Here is an 18,513-nt window from a genome sequence, read left to right on the forward strand (position 1 = left end):
CAAAGTATAAGATGCATCTAATTAGATGTCCCACCTTAGCAAAACCTTTCACCGAAGGCTACCACAATCAAAATATCTCACCAGACACGGATCCAGACTCAGGCCACTGACATCATGTTTATGATTATGCGCACTTCTTCTTACACACATACCTGCAGCTGCTAATGTACTATCTCACATCTCACTAGCACTCACCGACTCAATTTGGAATTGAACATCATTACTCATGCTGCTCTATTGTTTGATCGTACTCGTGTCAGACGTTTCAAAGTCAGTGCACGTTAAAAGTGATGTGATGCGCAACACGCCAGATGGCTAGATCAGGGGTTTAGTGTAGGATATTTCGGGGTGATTCCGTGCAGCACACTGAACTGTGAGTAGCAAAGATGCGTGAGGTTTTCAGTCAGGCCGAACCACCGCGCTTCTTCTTCTCCGCGTAGGTGATTGTTGTTCTGCGCAGAGTAGGATGCTGAATCCGGTCCCGAGACTATCATTTTTCTGGTGGGGAAGGAGATAGGTGATTGTCGTGGCCGTGCAATGCAACATGTGACGGAGTGAGACCTTCCTGTAAGTCTGAAGTTTAGTAGAGTCTGGCCAAAGTTGTCACGTGTTCGAAAAATCAATCACAGCGGGAACACAACTCGGCTAGTGAAGCTCATGGGATCACATTCTGAATTGAAGCAACTACCAAAGACAAGGCAGGTCCCCCGAATATTAATGTTATCCAGTGAATTTTACAGCGTACTCATACTACTGCGAAAACCTCCCACATTGAAATGTGATCATTTTGTTCGGCCCACCCGGGTCAACCCACTGGCAGTTGACGTACACTGCGATGGATCCGAACGTACTATAGCTAGTGGCTCCATGGCTATACTCATGGTCTGATAGTTTTGCACACGGACCGTCTAAATTCCCCGCTGTCAATAAAACGTCCGCCAAATGTTGACACTGACTTTCCCATTTCATTCCAAACTTTCATTTCCAGTACCGGATGATGTCTTCTCCACTTTTCCTGGGCTTTGACTTGTCCACTCAGCAGCTAAAGGCAATTGTGATCGCAGAGGATGCTTCCATCGTGCACGAGAGCGCCGTGCATTTCGATCGAGACCTTTCCACTCATGGCACAACGAATGGTACAGTCAATGGCCCAGATGAAGGTGAGGTTACGAGCCCGGTGCTCATGTGGCTCGAAGCTATCGACCTCGTCGTGCAGCGCGTTAAAAACACTGGCGTTGACCTCAGTGCTATTGCCAGTATATCTGGTGCTGGACAAGTAGGTGTATACAGTTTTAATGTGAGATGAGCCTAATAATTCATACGTGAGTCCAGCAACATGGTTCGGTATACTGGTCTGAGGGGGCCGAGAAAGCCCTTGCTATGATGGATCCCGAGCGCTCGCTAGCTGACCCGGGCCATCTCGCACCCTATGCATTTGCATTGCCCAATGCACCCATCTGGCAGGACTCTTCGACGACCAAGGACTGCCGTGAACTTGAGGCCGTTGTCGGTGGCCCCCAGGTACTTGCAGATCTTACAGGAAGCAGAGCTTATGAGCGGTTCACAGGACCCCAGATTGCCCGAGTGCGTAGTGCATACTTTATTACCAGTGTCCAATGGTTGAACACCAATTCTTACTCTACGAAGATCCGTCGCCTCAAACCCGCCGCTTACCGTGACTCTGCGCGCATATCTCTTGTCTCGTCATTCATCCCTTCACTGTTCCTTGGGCATATCGCTCCGATCGAGGCCTCCGACGCGAGCGGGATGAACCTGATGAATGTACTCACATGTAAATGGGACCATGCACTCCTTGAGGCATGCGGCGGTCCCGAATTACGTGCTAAAATTGGCCCTGAGCCTGTGGTCGGCGGTACCATTCTTGGACGCATCTCTCGGTGGTGGGTTGAGCGCTGGGGATTCAACCCAGGTCTGCATTTCATTCTTCATTGGTTGGCAATATTTCTCATCTGCCATCTATAGATTGCATAATTGCACCGTTCACGGGTGATAACCCTGCGACCGTCGTTGCCCTTTCGGCACCTGGTGACGCAATCCTGTCCCTGGGCACGAGCACAACACTTCTGTTGAGCATTCCCCCTGCCGACTCGCCTCCTGCCCGTTTCACTACTTCGCACCTCCTCTCGCACCCTACAACTCTTGGTGCACAGATTGCGATGCTTTGCTACAAGAACGGTGCCCTTGCACGAGAGCAAATCCGTGACCGCTGTGCTGGCACAGACTGGGCACGGTACAACGAGCTCGTAGAGCAGTCGCCACATGGTAATTCTGGGTTCATGGGATTCTACTTTCCCCTTCCCGAGATCATTCCTCCAGGAGTTCAGGGCGAATTCATATTTCAATGCGAAGATACTGAGGAACCACGACTAGTACACGGACAAAAGCCAGATGCCTCAAAGCACGCACGTGCGATCCTCGAGAGCCAATTCCTCAGCATCAAATCACGCATTGCTGCCATTCTTCCGGTGCACTCGCCGCCGCTGCAGCGGCTGATTGTTACTGGTGGTTCATCGGCAAACCAGACGATCCGGCAACTTGCAGCTGACGTGTTCGGGATGCGTGTTTATGTTGCAGAGAGCAAGGAGGCTGCGGGGACGGGAGGCGCAATGCTTGCCAAGTTTGCGTGGTGGAAGGCGCAAGTTGGGGACACGAGTGGGAGCTTTGAGGAGATGATAATGGAAACGGGTCAGGTGGAGAGGATGGAGCTGGTTGCAACTCCGAAAGGCGAGGTGACCAAGGTGTATGATGGCCTCGTGGATAACTATAGGCGTTGCGAGGAGCAGGTGGTACACCTATGTGGGCAAGCGTGATGGAAACTTCTTGTATCTGAAGCGGATAGATTGCAATTTACATCTACACATGTACAGACCATCATTAGACCATACTGTATCTTCATCTTGTTATGTAAATATGTTAATCTTTATGAGAATGGACGAGTACCGTTTATAAGTTGGTTTTCTTGCGCACAAGTTCCAAGTAACTTTGCGATCACCATAATTGGCATCTTCTAAAATTCGAATTCGATTATATGTGGAGACTTTTTCAGTACACCATCCATCGCGCACCACTATTGGTACGTTCATCGGTCTGTTTCCTGGCTAACTTATTCACAATCCTTACACCAACAGTCAAAGACATTGCGTAGAAGGAACATACACGTCATGTACTATGACCTGCAGGACTCAGAGCAGTCACACTCTCCTCCTGCCAAACGACCAATCACCGAAGTGCAAGCAGGGATCTCAGAGTCCTTCAAACGCGCTAGGATTGAACATGAGGAGCCCGAGAAGACATTAGATGCAACCGAACATGAAGGTCCTTCTGACACTCCCGCCGCTGATAGGAAACAGGGAAAGCGGGATGCAGCGGGCTGGGCGAAATCTAGGCGGGGAAAGGCCAAAGATACGAAGAACAAGGGACGCAGACGTGGGACGCGTGATCAAGATAAGGATGGTGAAAAAGAGGGTGAGGAACAGAGCCCTAGAGCCCCGCGCCTGCCTAAGAAACAGAGCGCATTGCTTATCGGGTTCTGCGGGACGGGATGCAATGGAATGCAAATGTACGCTGAATTTTGGATTTTCTCTTTCACCCCCAGTTTCTCGGCTGTCTCTTTTCTTTTCTTCTATCTCTGTCCTACTAGGGAAAATATTCATATCTTTCTCCTATCCTTCTGCTATTCCTGAAATGCTGAACATGCGTGCGTAATGACAGACAACCCGACGTGCGGACGATCGAAGGTGTCCTGTTCGACGCACTCGTGCGTGCGGGAGCAGTCTCATCAGACAATGCAGACGACCCCGTGAAGGTATGGCACTTACAGGGGCATGACATGATGTGTTGCTCAGAGGCATTCATATTTCCAGGTAAATCTAGGGCGGGCTGCACGTACCGACGCAGGTGTCCACGCAGCTGGCAACCTGGTGTCTATGAAATTGATCACCGCGATTCCTGGGGTGAAAGACTGGGTGGCACGTGTAAACGAAGAACTCCCACAAGAGATTCGTGTTTGGGGCTCCGTATGCATTCTCTCCTTTTCAAGGCAGGAATTAACTTTGAAGTGGTTCAGGTCCGCGTGCAAAATTCATTTAACGCTCGCATGTGGGTTCACAAGAGTCATTTCACGTAGTTCATTCACAAGCTTTCTCTCAGGTCTTGCGACAGCCGCAAGTACACATACTTCTTCCCGTCGTATCTCCTTATACCTCCAAAGCCTGGGTCAGGATTTCAGCGTGCATATGAAAAACACGCACAGTCCATGCATGGCGTTGTCCCTCTAGATGCTTCCGCTCATTCCTTCTGGAGTGCACCTGAATCTCATTCTTCCACCCCTATGGATGACCTCCTACGCAAGCGCTCGTGGAGGATAAGTTCAGACCAGGTAGAGCTCATCCGTCGGGCTGCAAATAAGTTCGAAGGGACGCATAACTTTCATAACTTTACCGTTGGACGCGAGTTTGGAGATCGCAGTAATCAGCGGCATATGTGGAAAATTGAGGTAGGCTGGAGAGGTTGTGGTTAGTTTAACCTCTGACAGCATCTCGGTAGATATCTGACCCTGCGGTCTATGGAGACACTGAGTGGATAAGTGTCCTCTTCCATGGGCAGAGCTTTATGTTACATCAGGTGAGTTAGTTTTCACTGAAAAGGCTCCTCTTATTCATTTTATCTAGATTGTAAGCGTTTGTACTTTGGTAGCAGTGATACGATGACAAATTGGTCGCAGCGCAAAATGATGTCCGCTCTTGTCTTGTCTTGTAGAACAAGTACACCAAGTCAAGTCATCGACGAGGTTAGCTTCTATGTCACCTGATGCAACCACGATCTAACCCTTCTCGCAGCTATACGGGCCGCGCATGGTCATGATCCCAAAGATGCCTGCTCTTGGTCTCTTGCTGGAGTACCCAATATTTGACTCATATAACAAGAAAGTTACTTCGATCAACGAGAAGCTCGAGCCTTCTCATCCAGATTACCGACCTAAAATTGATTTCGAAAAACACAGAGAGTCTATCGATGCATTTAAACAAACCTTTATTTATGATAATATGCGGTGCATTGAGGACCGCGACGGGGTGTGGGTATCTCTGACTGTGTTCGTTGCCACTTAAACTAATGAAGAGAAACAGGTTTGATGCGTGGATGCGCTCAATCGACTCATATGGAGGTGATGATCTGCTGTATTTGAACCCGAAAGGTATCATTCCTGCGTCTGCCGTTATAAAGAAGGGAGAGAAGAGAGAGAATCCATTCAAGGAGAAGAGAAAGTTTGACTTGACGAGTTTCCCTGATAAACAAGGTACCCCGACTATCGAAGACGACGAGGAGACAGAGAGCAAACTCAATAAATCCCGCCTGGAGGACATGGAGGGCTAAGTAGTAGCTGTGTTTCCTATCTTATATTACTTGCAAGATTAGTGCACAATCGATGTACATTATGCGAGATGGTGGAGACAAATTGGCGGATGCGATGAATGTGTCAGAGGACGGAATCTGTTTTACATATTTCCTATTGCCTGTTGCAACCGTTCCCAAATCCCACTTTGCGATAGCCGTCGACGGCGAACGTTAACGTTTGAACCATGGGACGTGCGAGTCGGTTTGGTCAACATGGTCTGTAACCAGTTGACGAGCAAGCAGTCGCCTTGCTGGGATGTAAGCTAGCTTCCCTGACGATCTGTTGGATTGAGCAGCGACACTTCCGGAAGCGTACACCTTGCAAATGAGCATACCAGTGGCCACATAACTTGACATCAAAGTGTCCAGATAGATTACATCGATGGGTGTGTCCTGCCAGTGTTTTAGACCCCTTGTAGCATTCCAAACCCCGAGAGGAAAGCGACAGTGCTGACTTAATCCCAGACCATAAAATGATTAGCACTGTCGTTTGGTATTGTTCCAGGCTTGTTAGTTTTTATGAAGCAAATATTCGCATGATGAAAATGCTGGAGCAATGCATAATGGTTCTCATAGAACTGGTACCTGAATGACGCACAAAGGGCAGTAATAATATTCTTTACTCGATCCCCATGATGTGAAACCCACAGATAGAGGCTGGACGTGCATGTACTTTGAGGGTGTCAAAGTACCGGGGCAAGTCGACGACGACAAGTCAGGAAAGCAGCGCCAGCTATGAACGTCGGACAACATAGCAACGACCGATATCATTCAAGACTGGAACTTCCTCATAGACTGTATCTCGTCGAGTAATGCTTGCAATCTATCATCCTCGATCTTTACTAAACTGCACAAGAATGTTCAGTATTTCGTTATAAACAAATAAAAGAACTGGTGCATTACCTTGGGATAACACTCTTTGCCTCCTCAGCATCGACAGGACATAAATTGGCGATTTGAGCGGTTTCAAATTGCGTCAATGCGGGTTCGCGTCGAAGGGTTCTAATGTGAAGTCAATCACGGCGAGTAGAGGGTATCAATAATGACTGAAACTGACTCTCGCACCGCACTGGCGGAATCGGTGGTGTTGAATTTCGCAAATGTCTTCACATATTCAAGGGTCTTATTATATACACTGAAAAGAGGTAAGGGATTGGACGATAAGAACAACTAGAAGTCATACGCAGTGTCTGGGGCGTCCTTGTCCCTATTTTCCAGCAAATACTTGACCTCGGATATCAGTAAGCAACCAGCATTGTTGAACTCTGTCGAGTAGGTTGAGAACTAACGTTACAGAAGACGGAAGAAATCACACCTGCTCCGAGCTTAAGCGCAGAAGCATCTTCATCCTCTAGCTGAGGCCTGTGCCGTAGTCTGGTGGTCATATTCACCCACTGCTAGCGTTTAGGCAATTTGTTTGGCAAAGACCTCCGAAAATAACACGCGTAAGCAGATACAAACAAAACTCATGGGCACAAAGGACTTGTATTATATGTTTACACATTTTTGTAATATATCTAGTGAAAACAACCTCCGATTCCCTGTGTGCGAATACATGCAACGATAGCAACGACGTGCAGACTTAGCTAGCGCAAAACAATAGACACAACATGTGGGCGGCAGCACTGAAAGCGCGTTAGGTCGACTTCGAGTTAGGTAAAGATTGAACTCACCTAAATCCTAAGTCGCAAGAGCAACAGGGGAAACTTTCGGCACGTTTGAACTAGAATCATTATCTTCCACTGATACCATCGCCATCTTGTCAACCAAAATGGCATTGGCAACAGCCTCACCGCGTAGCTTCTCGATCTTGTCCTTGTCCTGTGAGCCCCCTGGTGGACTACGGCTCTGAGACCCCCCAGGTTTCCAAACACCCTTTGGATTGAATAACTCTACATTTGCCTTCGGCGGCGGCCTCTCGAACCCCCCGTCCGTGTCCTCAAGTCGGGTATTACAGGGAGTGCCTGTCACATTAGAATGCGCGTTGGAATGATTGGTGAGTGCATTTCCGTGTGAAGTGTTACTGCCCGGCATGAGAATGGATCGAGTCGATGATAAGTTCGTCCAGACACCTGCAACAGCCGGTATGCGCTTCTCAGGCGTAGGGGACATGGACGACAGGGGAGGGAAATCTGTGGGTTGAAGTGAGACAGATGGATTTTGATGACCGCGTTGGGAATTGTTCCTAGCGGGAGACATGGTTCGGGAATTCATCGAGTGATCATGATGCCGAGGATGGGTAGCGTGGAGTGTAGGTTGAGGTTTCAAGCCGACAGCCCAATCAGGTCTTGCGGGTAAAGGATGCTGAGATGAGGTTGACGTGAATGTCCTTCGTGAAGAGGATGAAGTCGTTGAAGATGACTACAATAGGGAAAGTAGGTCAACAACAGAGTAAAGGGCGGAGCCATGTCAAATAACTTACAGCTGTTGATGATGCTTCGTCACCTGTTGATATCCTACCACAAGCGCTTGTGTTTGAGTTACCAGAAGGTCTTCTACTAACCGATGAGCTCAGGCGTGGGCCTACCACCTCACCACCACCAGGACGGCTGCCCACATTGTTCATACCGAAGCCGCCCATACCCACTCCTGGACCATAACTCCAGGCACTACGCGCAGGAGGAGCTCCACGAGGCTTGGGCATCGAAGGTGAGTGAGTCAAGTCGCCAGGATAAGACCGATTCGAGGGTATGGCGTCGTTGCCCCCAGTACTATTCATGTATCCATTACCCAGATAGTGTCCATGGTTCTGAGCAGTAGGAGGTGAGGTTTGTACGTGTGGAATGTGAGGGGGTTGGGGAAAGTAGCCGGGCATGGACATGGGGTATGGTCCATAAGGTGGCACAGGAGGCGTAAAAGTAGAATACTGCGACGCCTGTGGCGCGACCGATGGAGGAGAAGGTTGCTGCGCCGTATGTTGCATGGGAGGATGAGGAAGTGGCTGTTGTTGCTGAGCGGGTGACCATGCATACGGTACGTAGACGCTTGGATGCGTGACATGTTGTGGAGAGGGATACGCCTCCATTGCCCCATGCGCTGCTGAGTTGTCGGGCACATGCATTGGAGCTTGCGGGTGAGGGTACGGATAAGGGGCGTAGTAAGGATAACCAGGAATATAGTTTGAGGTAGGTGGTGGCTGAGGGTATGCGTACATGTAAGGATTCACGTAACCAGGTTGTACAGCAGGTTGGGCTCCATCGTACGGGGGAGCCGCCGGGGACGGTTCATACAGAGTAGGGTATTTGAAAGACGATGGTGATGGCGCTCTTGACCCTCGGGAGCTACTTGAACCACAAACGTTAAATACAGGGGCGCTCGATCGCAGGCTTCGCGTGGACCCGTTTGAGCGCTTGCTGTCCCTTTTATCGCGAGCAGGTCCAGACCACTCGCTCTCCGTAGTAGGGGAGCTGATAGATTCAACATCAACGTCGCCGGTACTACTGGTCTCCCCAGCACTTGTTACGGAACCGGAAGTAAGGCTGATCGTCGAGGAGCTAGCGCTCAAATCCTTCTCCTTGCCTTTCTCTCTCTCCTCGAAATCCATAAAGATGCGTGAACGTGCTTCATTATACGCGGCCTCGCGTTCTGCGATCGTCTTATGCTTCTTGCTACTGCCAGTAGCATTACTTCGGCCACCCTGGCTTCCGGATTCGGATGGCTCTACATCGGAGAGCTCAGGATCTTCTCCAGCAATTGAACCAGCCTGTGAGTGTGGTTTTGACCGACCACGGTCAGTAGTAGATCGCCGCATGATCTTTATAGTTGGGTGAGTCGAAGGCTGAGCAGGAACAAGGGCCGCTATGCGACGGTTTGGGCTATATTTGACCAGGATGAGTTATGATACTATGATGTAGAGATATACGAACATTTTACTATCCGCTGAAAGAAGGACGCTAATCGTCTTCGATACAGGCTCAGTCTCTGGCAACAATTTATAGTAGGCAGAGCATCTGTGCACCAAAAGGCGCTGATATGATGTAGCGGGCATCAGATCAAGCCGAGGCCTAGAGCTAAAAAAACAGTCAGCACATCAAATTAATTCAACGTCAAAAAGGGCTGTAGAAATAGCTGCGCCGCATGAGCACACACAGCACTATGTCGCACATCGCGACGCAACAACCCCATGCACGACGAACAAACAAAAAGACGCACTTTCGGTCATTGATTAAACTCTCCATCTGCTCACCGAGCTTCAGGACGTATATCCTATCTTTACTTTTGAGGGCTTCGATAATCTGAGGATCGACGTCGGCAAGGAGGCTGCTAGCGCCCTCCAACTCTGCAAAAGTATCAGAATCAGAGCGCGACGGCGACTGGACATTTGCTGGTTCGGTAAGAGGGGGTGATGTTGAAGTCATGCTTGGTGCGAGACTCAAGTCTAGCTGAGAACTGGAAGATGTATGGGACAATGAAGGAGATGGTGATGAAGAGCAGGATATATAGGGCGTAGGAGATGCTGAGAAGGAAGGGGTTGATAGTGGCTCTGAATGGCAAAGTACAGCAACGCATGCAATTATCATGGTCAGCATTCAGAAACTCATACACGAATTACTTGAAAGGGATCTGGGGAGACGACTCACGAAACGACATGAGAAGACTTTGAACAGTAAAAGGTTTGTCGGTGTCGTACACTGAAATTAAGGACCTGTCTAAAGAAAAGGTCAGGACAAGAAGATTGGAGGCATCTGGTGGTCTAGGGGAGCGTAGGTGTTCAGGATGAAAGTCTAATGGGTCCAAAAATCCCAAGCCCAATCCAACTCTTCCCACGACCCCAGGCTCCACAGCATATTGTATGTAAGGCGTCCACATCGTTATGCAAATTATATTTTCAATAAAATGTACATGTACGTGTATTTGTACATCAACGAGAAGAAATTACTAAAGGATTAAAAATTCGGTAGATGTTGTAACCCAAACTGTTGAAACGAGTTAAAATCCCACAACAGTACATGCACAACGTTACGTACCAGAACACAAACACACAGCACCCATACCCTGCTAAAGCGAGGGCAGCTCTGTTGAGCGCTCTGCTCACACTGGGATCATCTCGAGAGATCTGAATGCATGGTCCTTAGCGGCGGTTCCGAGAAGCATCGGAAGTCAGATACTCACCTTCCAGAAGAGGAGCCCAGGAAGAATAAACGAAATAGTAGTGGATCCAATGGCGCCAACAAAGGAGAGCACTGTGTAGGGCAAATTTTGAATTCAAAACGGTCATTTTTTCGACATCGGCTAAGACAACCTACCCATTTCAAGATTATCAACGAAGTACGCAATAATGAAACCGAAACCGGTAATAGCAGCGGTCAGCAGGGTGTGTTTCAAAGGGGACATGTCAGCAACGGCATGATCCTCATCGACAATTTCATCGTCATTATTACCATTGGAAACCTTGATAGGGGCTCCTACATGGAAAATCTTGTCCAAGCAATTCCTGCAAGGCTGTACTTGCAGGGGATACGAGAACATGATAAGCACGACGATGGCCAACTGCCCAATAGCGATGAATAACGATGTTGAGGGATACATGGCGATGATATTAGCACCGACCTTGATGAAAATCGTTAGTATATACATGATACAAAAGCATAAAATAATTATTCACTTTGGAACCAAAGGTCAAATAGCCAAAGAGAGCGATGGCCTCATACACCATGATGGCAGACCCAATAGAAGTCCCAATAACGATATTCATGCGCTGTCGCGAGTTCGTCTTCAGTTCGTTGAAGATAGGAAACAACTAAAAGAACTATTGAGTTAATCGTCATGGCACAGAGAATATCCATACATTTTGGGCACACGTGAACGCAAAAACTTGCACAGGGAACGTCGAGATGAAGTTTGGCGTGAAGTGGATGAGATGGATATCGCCAGCTGGAGCTGTACCTTCTAAAGGATTAAAGTAACATGTAATGACAATGGCCAAGAGGTATACTGGGTTGCGTGCACGCAGATTTAATCACCCGTCTCAATGCATGATACTGCGGGTTTGAGCTCACCGACGGAAAATAGGACGACGTAACTCGCGTATCTAAGGCTATCCAAACGGCGAAAGAAAGCAAGAGGGACGAGAATGAACATAATGATTGTGATCCAATTCCGACCTGATAGGGCCCACGCGGGCGGATTGGTGTTCGGCGAAGTCAAATCATGGTATAACGATTCCACAACATTGGGTATGAGCGACTTGATAATGATGAGATAGCTGAATGCCGTTAGCATCACCAAAAGAATAAGCTGAAAAACACTCACCTGATAGATACTCCGAAACACTTGATGGCTATCGCAGCATCGAAGAATATGGCAGCTTGCGGGAATGTAAGCTGTGCAACCGCAAAAAAGGAGCTGCTTCTATGCGGGGCGTATCTAGCCGATAACGAGAGCAGATACAAACCGAAGGCGCCAATACAACCAGAGAATACACATGTGAGGATTCCTGGTATGATACCAGAAGATGCCATAGCCTGATGACATCAAATGAACCATGAAAACTCCCTACAGGTCTGCGGAACCTTACCAAAGGGAAGGTGAGCATGCCTGCACACAAACTAGTCAATTCCAAGAAACTATACATTGAACGAAAGCACTCACCACTGCCAATGATTGTATTTGAGAGGTTGCTCACGGAACTCAGCATGCTCGCATGACCTTCCTTCTGTCTTACTGAAGGAGCAGCTTCCCCTGCAAGAAGGGCGCTGCTCTCGCTATCACCTACAGCTGCGTCAGCCGCACTTGTGAGCACTGCTCCGTATTTCAGCACCATCTCGTATGAATCTAAGTCTAGGTCTAAGGACTCGGAACTTGAAAAGGCAGCAGGAGTCGAGTATCCGCTGCGAATGGGGTTGGATAACACACGGTTGGTCTGCACAGAGCTGAACCAGGTACTAGTCAGGGAGTAGATAAACCAAGCCAGCGTGTGGGAGAGCAGTAAACACAAGACTCCTCAATGAGGCAACCCTCTTAACTCACGTGGCTGACTACTTTCCATATGTGGTAATTTGTTTTACTAATGAAATGCCTTGTTAATTGTTTGGTGCGTGGATTTACTTGTATACACAAATATTCTTGTGAGATTCAGAGATTCATAATGAGGTATATATATCACGACCACTACAGAGTCCAGACAAAAGCGAAACCACATCAAAGCTTTGAAAAACAAAGATAACACGATGCAAAACAAAACAGAAAACATCAATACCGAATACGACTGTGACTGCTTCCCAAGCGACCCGTCTGTCGTTCCTTCTGACGTGCCTGCATCCGCTGGTATCGTAAATTCGTCATAATTTGCTTCCCCGTGGGGGATAACTCCGAGGATGATGCAGGCGAGGGTTTATCCTGCAAGTACGGTGGACGGAAACCAAGGGGTCGCAGGGGTGTCTTTGGTTGGGGAAGCTGAAATACCACGTCGTTCTCTTTATCGTGCCAAGGCATATGAGCAGATGAAGAAACCTCGACTTGAGATTTATCCTTTGCAAGAGATGGCACACTTGCGAAAGCATCAAGTAGCGATCCGTTTCGTGCAAAGATAGGAACCTGGCTATTATGATTGCGATCAATAATTTTGGAGCGCTGAGATGAGCGCGGACGTGAGGATGCAGGGATTAAAGAGGATGTGTCTCCGCTGACGACGACAGTGAAGCCCGGATATCTAACATCCTCATTTAATTTCTCTCCAAAAGCAGGTCTAGAAGAAGTGCCTTCAGCCTTGATGCCTGGTAATGGTTGCAGATCATCCTGCAGCCACGGGCTGGGGTTCGACTTGGACCGCGAGGGTATCTTGGTAAAAGCACGTGGGCCGCGAGGACCTTGACTGCTTTGTCCACTGCTACTACTCCGGCCAGTATGGTTGATAATGACGGGTTCGGACTCTGAGTGTACAATGTGATGCGGTAACTCATCTAGAGCTGGTGCAGCATGCATAAATTGTGAAGAGGGAAATACGAGCTGTGAAGTAGTTTCGGCATGGGTGGATTCGGGTGATTGGGTATCGCTGAGAGATGGTTGAACGTTGTTGGATGCGAGATCCAGCATGATGTGCAAGGGAGGAGTAACTTTTCGTGTCGGCAACTTCGAGGGGCGCTCTTCAGAAATCTTTTTCTTCTCAGCAAGAAACCCAAATATCTGTGATGCACGTTGGTGAGACATTGGATTCCCATAAGGTGAATTGACGTGACGCGTAATTTCAGTGGAGGCGCTGAGCTCCACATCAAGAGAGGAGAATGTGGGTTGATTTGGTACAGAGGTGTCGCCTTCGGTAGAGAGTGTGATGTTGTGGTGAGCGTGGTTGAGATGGGAGGACATGAAAAGGGGATCACGAGGTGTTTTGAGTTCGAGAGAAGATGCACAAGAATTATCATTTGTTTCACTAGCAGATCTTCAGAAAGTGACGCATTAATAAGTTAGAATGCCGCTTACCATAGGACACTCTCAGCCCATTCAATATCACTGTTGTCGTAGAGCTCGGGACTAGACGGGTTGGTCAATAGCTGTCGAAAGGTTGAGCCAGTGCGACGTCTTCGCAGAGGTCCCCCGCCTCCTGCGACAGGTGGGGTATTGGAGAATACGTGAGAGTCTAGGCATCCATTATCATCATAAACATTGAGCAAGCTAGCGACGGATGGGTCCTGGCGAAGACGAAGAAGACGGTTCTGATCGCGGGGGGTGATGGGTACGCTTTTAGAGCGGCGTCGTGGAGAGTCGTTTAAATTCCGTCTCGGAGTTGCAAAACTGTCCATGGGAGGGTATGCATTCGGGAACTCAGTGCGGCTGTGAACTGTGCGACCGTGTACAGTTACTGTGTAAGAGCTGCGTTTGGAAACACTGCCGAGGGTAGCCGTAGATGCATTCGGTGGCGGAAGAACATCGTTAATTGGATGCGCTAAGGAAGATATAAGCATTCAAGAAAGATATTGATTGTAATTCACTTACGGAGAGGTGGAAGTGATGCATAATTCGAACCTGATTCAACAGGAAAACGCGCAGAAGAGGAGCGCAGCAGTCGGCTTACCGCTGCCTCGGCATCTTCCTCTCGCGTCGGCTGCAGGTGCTTGGGAATTGAGGGCAGGGATTCAAGATCATGATGCGCCAATTCTTGTCTCTTTGACTTCTTGCTCCCAATCGAAAAGAATTTCTTCAGAAATCCCATGATAGTTATAAGGTTCGTTGAGTATGTTACCCGGTTTACAGACGTGATTGGAAGAGCATAAAAGATTGTAACGATTGGAAGGAAAAACGGAACTCGGTAATCTGCAATCTCAACTACAACCAAATAACTCACAACAACACACGTCTTTTTAGGCACGTGATATTGATTTTTATCTCTTGCTTTTATGTAATTCTTTGTCAGCAAATTCAGCCAGTCTTCAAGAATTGAATTGTAGCCGTGCTGCACCGACATTAATTCAACCAACCAGTATTCCGGTAGAGCTGGTAAAGGTGCGGTACACAACGCACTCTTATGTTAGTAAGCCAGGCAATACAGTGTTGCACTCTACTGCCAGATCAACGGAGTCTTAAAGCTAAAGCCTTGGCTATGTCTAAACATGTTTTACCCTAAATTTGATTCGAAAAAGGTACTACCAGAGTAACCGGGGGTCGGTGCCCAGCTCGGGATGACATTTTATGTTCTAACGGAAAACATATCTAGTCTCGGACTACATATGTACTATTATTGACAATATATACCTGTTCTACTATGTTGTCTGAGTCTTTCTCTCACTTACATAATTGATAGACGCAATTCACGTAATATTAAAAAACGTTAATTGATATGGATTCGTAGCGGGAACCCTGGAAGTTGTGCCATTCTTGTACGATGCCGACGGCGTTCTTGGTTGTGGGCAGCACTGTCCGCGACTTTTGTATGCTAGAACGAAATTTCTTGTCACATATCAAACTCGTCCTGTTGTTATTACTCATGTTTGCCTCGGCGTTGCTTGGAATCCGTCTCCCTGGACCTCCTGGCACGAGAGAATCTGAGAGTTTGGGGTCTTTCAGTTTACCCCTCGCAATTCTTCAGTTTATCGCTGCCCTTCTTACAATCGCTGCAGCATTCTGGGAGTACCGCACAGGTCTGGATGACCTAATAAAAGTCAGGGCCTTCTTTGTTGTAAACAGGTAAGTCTGCAGCTCCCCAGACTTTTATCATACGGATAACAGTTGTTCGCAGACTACATCACATGATGATGGCAGCTGTCACTTTCATTATCGTGGCCACCTGTATCATATATGCGGTCAAGAGCGGTTAGCGTTTACCAGGTCACGGTGTGGCAACTCTTCCATGATTCAGTGCATCCTCTGAATCGATTCTCATGCTCCTTCTATCAAGGGCCATGAATATTCCTCGTGAGAAGGAATTGAAACTCACGAGAGTATGTACATGTGACCCATATCTTCGTGCCATCATTCTCGCGATATCATCCTTCAAAATCCTTCCCTTCTCGAAGCAGATCACAACCAGGTCACGGTGTTGTACAAGAATTGTCTCACTTCGTTGTCTTTGCATTGGTCGATCTAGACACATCTCAATAAAAGTTTCGGTACATTCTGATACATCTCACGCTCTTGTATACCATACTCAGCTGTATTCGGTACATCATTTCGAACTCTGATGACAGAATATGTGTGAGACTCCGTGCTTCGCTAGCGGCACTTAAGCCAGCACAACTCGCTCGATTACGTGATGATCGCAGAGGTTCAGGAGAAATCCACGCTCACCGGCAACCCATTAGTGTCCTTAAAGTGTCCCAGATTCCTCTTAGCGTTATCAACCGCAGTCTCCTCCCTTCCCTCCTTCACAAATGAGAATCAGCAAAAAGATCGAGCAGTCCAACAAGGAAGGCAAATTATGGTGGTCATTCGAATATTTTCCACCTCGGACAGCTCAGGTGCGACCCCATCGCGGTCATGAGACGCACAATTATCTGATATATGTTCATAGGGTCTCCAAAACTTGCTTGATCGTATCAAGCGCATGACCGCATTGGGCCCAGAATTCGTTGATATTACATGGTAGAACGTTTACTTATATGATGAGAAACCACTTTACGCCCTGTGAATAGGAATGCTGGTGGTCGGACGTCCGATTTGACTGCACACATGGTGAAGACGTGTCAAGGCTCAGTGGGCGTAGAAACATGTATGCACTTGACATGCACGAACATGCCTAAAGAAAAAGTCGACATTGCTCTCCAGGTGTGTATCCACGTCTGATTCATTTGTGTACCTCTTTCATTTAATATTGATCACAGGAAGCAAAAAAAGCTGGTTGTCGCAACGTCTTGGCCCTTCGTGGTGACCCACCTCAAGGGAAGGATGAGTGGGAGGCGGTCGAGGGTGGTTTTGTACATGGTATTGACCTAGTCAAGCACATCCACAACGAATACGGGGACTACTTCGATATCGCAGTCGCTGGATTCCCTCAGTTCCAGCTCCTTCCGCCCGCAGAACGTGACCTTGAAATGAAATACCTCAAGGAGAAAGTCGATGCAGGCGTCAACTTCATTTTCACACAGATGTTCTACGATGTCGATGTCTTCATTGATTGGGTGAATGCAGTTAGGGCGGCTGGAATCACGATTCCAATCGTTCCTGGTATTGCTCCTATTCAAACGTGGAATGGCTTCTTAAAGGCCACATCTCTTGCGAACACCAAGATTCCGCAGTCTTTCTTGGATGCTTTAGAGCCTTATAAAAACGATGATGAGAAGGTTCGGGAGATCGGAACTAGGCTCGTGGCGGACATGTGCCGGAAGATTCTTGCTGCTGGCCTCGGTATCCAGGGTCTTCACTTCTATACTATGAACCTGGAGAAGGGGACAAAGATGCTGCTAGAGGAACTGAACCTCACGCCTCGTGTAGAGACTATCAAGCCTTTACCCTGGAGACAAGTATGTGGACACTCCTCAGCGCTCAATACTTTATTCTCATGTTCTGTTTCAGTCGCTTACACCAAACCGACGGCAAGAAAACATCCGTCCTATCTTCTGGGCGAATCGGGCCGATTCATACCTTTCGCGTACTGAAAATTGGGATGAGTTCCCAAATGGTCGGTTTGGTGACTCACGGAGTCCCGCGTATGGTGAGCTTGATGGATACGGAATCTGGCTCAAACAAACGGCGAGTTACATAAAACACGAGCCACCAATTCAGTTACTGACTTCTACTACAGAAGGAGGAGGCTTTGAAACTTTGGGGAGAACCCAAGACATTTGCAGAGGTCGCATCGTTATTTAGTCGATTCTGTTTGGGTAGTCTCAAGGCCCTCCCATGGTCGAATCAAGCAGCATCTTCCGAAACCTCTGCCATCGCCTTGCAACTCGCCAAGATGAACGAACTTGGTTTCTTGACAATAAACTCACAACCCGCCGTCAATGGTGCAAGGAGCGACGACCCACAATTTGGTTGGGGTCCAAGTAATGGGTACGTCTACCAGAAGGTAAGCATCCCCCTTGAATTGCGAGCTCCCTCTTAACATCTACATTTGCTATCTATCAGGCATATTTAGAGTTCTTCGTTGGCCCTCAACTGCTAGAACTCCTGCTTGCTCACATCGAGCGTGATAGCAATATGACCTACTACGTCATCAACAAACAAGGTGACCTGAGGACGAACACCCATTCCGACGGACCCAACGCTGTCACATGGGGAGTTTTCCCCGGCAAGGAGATTGTCCAACCGACAGTTGTCGAGGCTCTCAGCTTCATGGCGTGGAAGGTGAGTCGTATCTGGCTCAGTGAAATCATTTTTAATATTGCCCCGCAGGACGAAGCATACGAGTTAGGTGTCAAGTGGGCCAACATTTACGAGGCAGGGACGCCATCACGCAAGCTCATGATGGAGATCTTTGAATCATCATGCCTCGTCAACGTCGTCCACAACGATTTCAAGGATTCACAAGCCATCTTTGAGCCCTTCTTCAAGGCAGGTGCGGAATACGCAGCCCGGCACATCAATGGCAACGGCTCTGCTGCACCCAAGGCACTTCCAAACTAGCCTCGATCTCAAGAACAAGATCGATTTCGCATACCCCGCCTTCCACATTGCGGGTTCAACCCCCGTATGACATGCATATCCAGCACAACTAATATCTGACAC

General features: G+C 48.1%; 8 protein-coding genes across 8 annotated transcripts; 4 read left to right on the forward strand and 4 right to left on the reverse strand.

The window, feature by feature from the left end:
• Positions 1-979: 979 nt before the first annotated feature.
• Positions 980-2,952, forward strand: F5147DRAFT_682446 (uncharacterized protein). Its single transcript, XM_041436456.1, has 4 exons — positions 980-1,276; positions 1,333-1,584; positions 1,648-1,930; positions 1,984-2,952. The coding sequence occupies exons 1-4, from the start codon at positions 995-997 to the stop codon at positions 2,829-2,831; spliced, it is 1,665 nt and encodes a 554-aa protein (XP_041295601.1). The 5' UTR covers positions 980-994; the 3' UTR covers positions 2,832-2,952.
• F5147DRAFT_60316 (pseudouridine synthase) lies at positions 2,953-5,490 on the forward strand. The gene is made up of 10 exons (XM_041432270.1): positions 2,953-3,094; positions 3,150-3,580; positions 3,733-3,826; positions 3,885-4,037; positions 4,088-4,119; positions 4,171-4,516; positions 4,567-4,644; positions 4,700-4,810; positions 4,860-5,095; positions 5,148-5,490. The coding sequence occupies exons 1-10, from the start codon at positions 3,050-3,052 to the stop codon at positions 5,392-5,394; spliced, it is 1,773 nt and encodes a 590-aa protein (XP_041295602.1). The 5' UTR covers positions 2,953-3,049; the 3' UTR covers positions 5,395-5,490.
• Positions 5,491-5,897: 407 nt separating this feature from the next.
• Positions 5,898-6,807, reverse strand: F5147DRAFT_682456 (HRDC-like protein). Its single transcript, XM_041436457.1, has 5 exons — positions 6,731-6,807; positions 6,599-6,680; positions 6,473-6,550; positions 6,319-6,417; positions 5,898-6,262 (listed from the first exon to the last, which is right to left on the reverse strand). The coding sequence occupies exons 1-5, from the start codon at positions 6,798-6,800 to the stop codon at positions 6,187-6,189; spliced, it is 405 nt and encodes a 134-aa protein (XP_041295603.1). The 5' UTR covers positions 6,801-6,807; the 3' UTR covers positions 5,898-6,186.
• Positions 6,808-7,095: 288 nt separating this feature from the next.
• On the reverse strand, positions 7,096-9,773 carry F5147DRAFT_572129 (uncharacterized protein; the record flags this gene model as incomplete). The annotated part of the gene is made up of 4 exons (XM_041431067.1): positions 7,096-7,776; positions 7,838-9,230; positions 9,282-9,425; positions 9,568-9,773. 4 exons carry the CDS (start codon positions 9,771-9,773, stop codon positions 7,096-7,098), a joined length of 2,424 nt encoding a protein of 807 aa, XP_041295604.1.
• A 437-nt stretch (positions 9,774-10,210) lies between these two features.
• F5147DRAFT_682460 (vacuolar amino acid transporter 5) lies at positions 10,211-12,324 on the reverse strand. The gene is made up of 10 exons (XM_041436458.1): positions 12,007-12,324; positions 11,933-11,952; positions 11,668-11,879; positions 11,415-11,620; positions 11,204-11,349; positions 11,021-11,155; positions 10,662-10,965; positions 10,528-10,598; positions 10,383-10,471; positions 10,211-10,331 (listed from the first exon to the last, which is right to left on the reverse strand). Exons 1-10 carry the CDS (start codon positions 12,176-12,178, stop codon positions 10,277-10,279), a joined length of 1,410 nt encoding a protein of 469 aa, XP_041295605.1. The 5' UTR covers positions 12,179-12,324; the 3' UTR covers positions 10,211-10,276.
• A 127-nt stretch (positions 12,325-12,451) lies between these two features.
• On the reverse strand, positions 12,452-14,629 carry F5147DRAFT_608523 (uncharacterized protein). The gene is made up of 3 exons (XM_041432385.1): positions 14,347-14,629; positions 13,834-14,296; positions 12,452-13,783 (listed from the first exon to the last, which is right to left on the reverse strand). Exons 1-3 carry the CDS (start codon positions 14,561-14,563, stop codon positions 12,607-12,609), a joined length of 1,857 nt encoding a protein of 618 aa, XP_041295606.1. The 5' UTR covers positions 14,564-14,629; the 3' UTR covers positions 12,452-12,606.
• Positions 14,630-15,207: 578 nt separating this feature from the next.
• On the forward strand, positions 15,208-16,036 carry F5147DRAFT_682463 (uncharacterized protein). The gene is made up of 3 exons (XM_041436459.1): positions 15,208-15,534; positions 15,587-15,681; positions 15,746-16,036. The coding sequence occupies exons 1-2, from the start codon at positions 15,233-15,235 to the stop codon at positions 15,663-15,665; spliced, it is 381 nt and encodes a 126-aa protein (XP_041295607.1). The 5' UTR covers positions 15,208-15,232; the 3' UTR covers positions 15,666-15,681; positions 15,746-16,036.
• On the forward strand, positions 16,026-18,411 carry F5147DRAFT_752121 (methylenetetrahydrofolate reductase-domain-containing protein; the record flags this gene model as incomplete). The annotated part of the gene is made up of 8 exons (XM_041440209.1): positions 16,026-16,304; positions 16,358-16,428; positions 16,479-16,611; positions 16,668-17,306; positions 17,359-17,535; positions 17,588-17,854; positions 17,914-18,132; positions 18,181-18,411. The coding sequence occupies exons 1-8, from the start codon at positions 16,218-16,220 to the stop codon at positions 18,409-18,411; spliced, it is 1,824 nt and encodes a 607-aa protein (XP_041295608.1). The 5' UTR covers positions 16,026-16,217.
• Between the last annotated feature and the right edge of the window lie 102 nt (positions 18,412-18,513).

The sequence above is a fragment of the Suillus discolor genome (assembly GCF_016758755.1).
Source record: "Suillus discolor strain FC423 chromosome Unknown F5147scaffold_13, whole genome shotgun sequence".
Taxonomy (NCBI): Eukaryota; Fungi; Basidiomycota; class Agaricomycetes; order Boletales; family Suillaceae; genus Suillus; species Suillus discolor.